Source organism: Wasmannia auropunctata, unplaced genomic scaffold (genome assembly GCF_000956235.1).
Source record: "Wasmannia auropunctata unplaced genomic scaffold, wasmannia.A_1.0 LD335989.1, whole genome shotgun sequence".
In the NCBI taxonomy this organism is placed as follows: Eukaryota; Metazoa; Arthropoda; class Insecta; order Hymenoptera; family Formicidae; genus Wasmannia; species Wasmannia auropunctata.
This window is the reverse complement of record NW_012026901.1, coordinates 32,820-36,253: the sequence shown is the minus strand read 5'-3', so window position 1 is coordinate 36,253 and position 3,434 is coordinate 32,820. Positions and strand designations below refer to the sequence as shown.

Below are 3,434 nucleotides of genomic sequence, written 5' to 3'. Positions count from 1 at the left end.
CGTGTGCTCTTCCGATCTTTTGACAAGTAATTTAAGATATCTTTGATTAAGGTTATAAACAAGAACAATATTTTTCTAGTAAGTAAAATGTCTTAAAATTATACTTTAATCATTAATTTTATCGTATTGTTAGTGAATTCTATAAAAAAATAGCATAATTATTTTCTTTTGAATTTGGAGTAGATTCGTACACAAGCATGAGGGCATCTTTCGTATATGTATATATTATTTTATTACTTAATTTAAATTATTCTGTTTAAAACGTTTGAATTTTGAACTCAACATTAATTTAAATACTGATTTAAAAAAGTTTATTTTATAAGTTAAGTTTATTTTATGCAGAAATTTATAAAATATGTTTAATTAGTTACTGACAAGATGTTTTCATTTAAATTTTAATTGTCAATAAATATTTAGCATAATAATTTTAATGTTTTACGTTTATATCCGAAACTATCCCATATGTACATAAGTGCCCTATTACATGTGCGAAACTACCCCGCTTGAGGGGTAGATTCGTACGACTTTCAAGTTTTGTAAAAATTATCTGCGTTTAGTTATATATTAATTTTTTATTTTAATTGCATGTTTTTATTATAGCTGGATATCTATTTATTAATACAAACTTAAGTAGTATAAAAGCATTTAACAGTTTGGGAAGCAAAACTTCCAAAAGTGTACGAAGGATCCCCATCTCTCCCTATAATTACATAACAAATTCTCTTCTCGCATAATCAGATCTCGTTAATCAGATATTATTTTATACATTCGTGATGTTTAAACGATATAATAATGTCTATGAAACAGTATTTTCTGAAAGATTAACATAAGTTCTTTGCATTTTACGATGTTCTCTAGATCTTATATTATATTGCTTGTTGTTTGCGAGAAACGCTGTTGCTATTGGAATATAAAACTTCACTCAGCACTTCGTTTCTCCCGTTTCTGGCTTACTTTTTCACGATTATTGCGTGCAACCTGTATCTATCGTGCACCAGAGTTTCATCCAAAATCGCGCGATTTACATATTTCAGGAGAATAAGTTGTGAACGCGTGCACACTAGCCGCACTTACAGTAATGCACGAGGAAGAATATTCTTCGATATTGAAGAAATAAAATCTCGGTAAGAAAAACTTTCGCCTCTTTCACCTTCCCTCTTCCTAAAAATATTCTCCCCTATTCACGGAAACACGAAACTTTTTTTATGGTCACCTACCATGGTTTAACGTTCTGCGCTACGTCATATGTGGCTATCTATTATTGTCTGAATTTTTAAAGAAAACAACTCACTGCGCGCTACACCATTGTTTCGTCCAAGAATTCGAGAGGTCGGACACCCGGAAACTTTTTTTTATCGACAATAGTGCATGTGGTCTGTACACGTTATCATCAAAATATTTAATAAGCCGTAGCTCGTGGGAGGGTGTTCTCCACTCGCACTCTCTTCCAAGCTCTCAGTTTGCGCAGATATATTAAATTGTGCACATCGTACAATCGATCCGGTGTTTTTCGTTACACAGTTTAACTTTCTCTTATTGTAATCGATATGTTAAAGGTGCAAAATAACAGGAAAAATAATAACTATGAAAATATGAAAGTAAAGAATACTGTTAGTCAAGTGACAGAAATTTGTTTGCGAATTTTTGGCATCTGGCCGAACACATCGTGCGTTTTGTTATGTAGACTCTTTTGGACTGTCTCGATCATGATCGAGCAAGTTTTTCAATATCGATATGTCGTAATGAATTTCCAATTGATTGAGTTTTCCGAGATGATGCACATTTTGGGTTCAACATTGACGTACACGATATTTTTAATTAAGCTTGTAATTTTTTGGTGTAAACAGCGGTGAGATAAACAGCGGTGAAGCACATAATCATACTATCAGTGAAAAATTTCTTTTAGATAATATTTAATTTAATTACATGTGGAATTACATTATATTCAGTTACATTAAGTTACACTAATTTAGTATTACATCTCGAGTCAACAATTATCGCTTTGGTCGGTAAAAGAAATTATTTGGTAATGTGAATTGCAAATGTGAACAGTGTAACAAAGTTAAAAGTTAACAAAGCTAAATTAAAGACCAATTGCTATAATAATTATTGTACGTAAAGAGGAAATAAGGACACGCGTTAAAATCATAGTCTGTATAAAGTCATTGCACAAATGATAAATTTTTCATTGATGGTTCGCATAACACTTTGTTGCGGCCGTTATCACTATTATGACTAATGAAAACCGTTCGTAGAACGTTCAACAGGATACTAACAATGATAGCGATCGACCGGGAAAAGTGGTCCAGCACGAAATTCAGTACGTTTGCGACGTGCAATGCTAAACTATCGCAGCGCTTCGCTAACATGACGGTGATTCTTTATTCGACAGCTGTAATTTTTTTTAGCAGCAAGATTTTCATAAAACAGGCGGATGACGGCAAAGCTTCCAACATTTCTGCACCATTGCTTATTCTAGAGATGGATCTGCCATTTGATGCTAATCAAAGATTCGTATATGAATCGGTCATAATTGCACAATTTGTTAATTTGCTGTTGTGTGCTGACGCAAACTGTTTATTAAATGCTCTACTTATAAATCTGGTGAGTCTTGCTTTGCAAAAAATATTATTATTTATTACTTGTATTTATGAAAATTAATGTCTTGATATTATATTAATTGATCAATTAATATCAATTGATTGACGAAATGTACGTGTACTTTATGTTGTCTACATTATCAAAAATAATTTATTGATAATTTTAGCTTATACAACTGCTTCTCGGATTTTAAAAAGGCTTTGAACAGCATAAATTTAATTTAGGCTTTAAAATGTCTTTTTACCTGCATTAAGGACAGGCAGTTAAAAGGAATATATATTTTAGATATTGCATATAGGCGGCCAAATCGATATTCTTCGTGAGAGTTTAATGGAAATTTTTCCGGAGAGAGGAAAGTGCAGTTCGGATCATTTTATGGTAAAAGAAATAATCCAGAAGCATCAGAAAATTATCGTCTTTTCAGAGCACATCGAAGATTTGTATTCGTATATCGCTTTAGTGATGTTCGTGACGGATACTCTGATTATCTGCTGCTTGGGTTTTACAATTGTCGCGGTAAGTAATTTTCGCGTGAAATCTCGTTGAATTTGCATAATAGAAAAGCACAAATTCGTACCTTTAATTATTCATCACTTTTCCATTGCCCTTAGAACATTTCTTAATATTCTAGTCTGTCGGTCAACCCGATGCTTTGAAAAGTATAACCAAGAACGTCTTATTTTACGTTGTCATAAATATGGAGGCGTTCGTATTTTGTTTCGCGGGAGAATATTTAATCGCTAAGGTTAGACATTGGTATATACTGTTCACAATTAATAAGCAGAATATTACGTAATTGCTTTTAAAAGCAACAAGATCCATTATTCAACAGA

At 32.3% G+C, this 3,434-nt stretch overlaps 1 protein-coding gene across 1 annotated transcript; it reads left to right on the top strand.

Annotated features, from left to right (window-relative positions):
* The first annotated feature begins 1,492 nt into the window (after positions 1–1,492).
* LOC105454035 (odorant receptor 13a-like) lies at positions 1,493–3,397 on the top strand. The gene is made up of 4 exons (XM_011696365.1): positions 1,493–1,849; positions 2,256–2,604; positions 2,887–3,117; positions 3,233–3,397. Exons 1-4 carry the CDS (start codon positions 1,548–1,550, stop codon positions 3,395–3,397), a joined length of 1,047 nt encoding a protein of 348 aa, XP_011694667.1. The 5' UTR covers positions 1,493–1,547.
* The last annotated feature ends 37 nt before the right edge of the window (positions 3,398–3,434 follow it).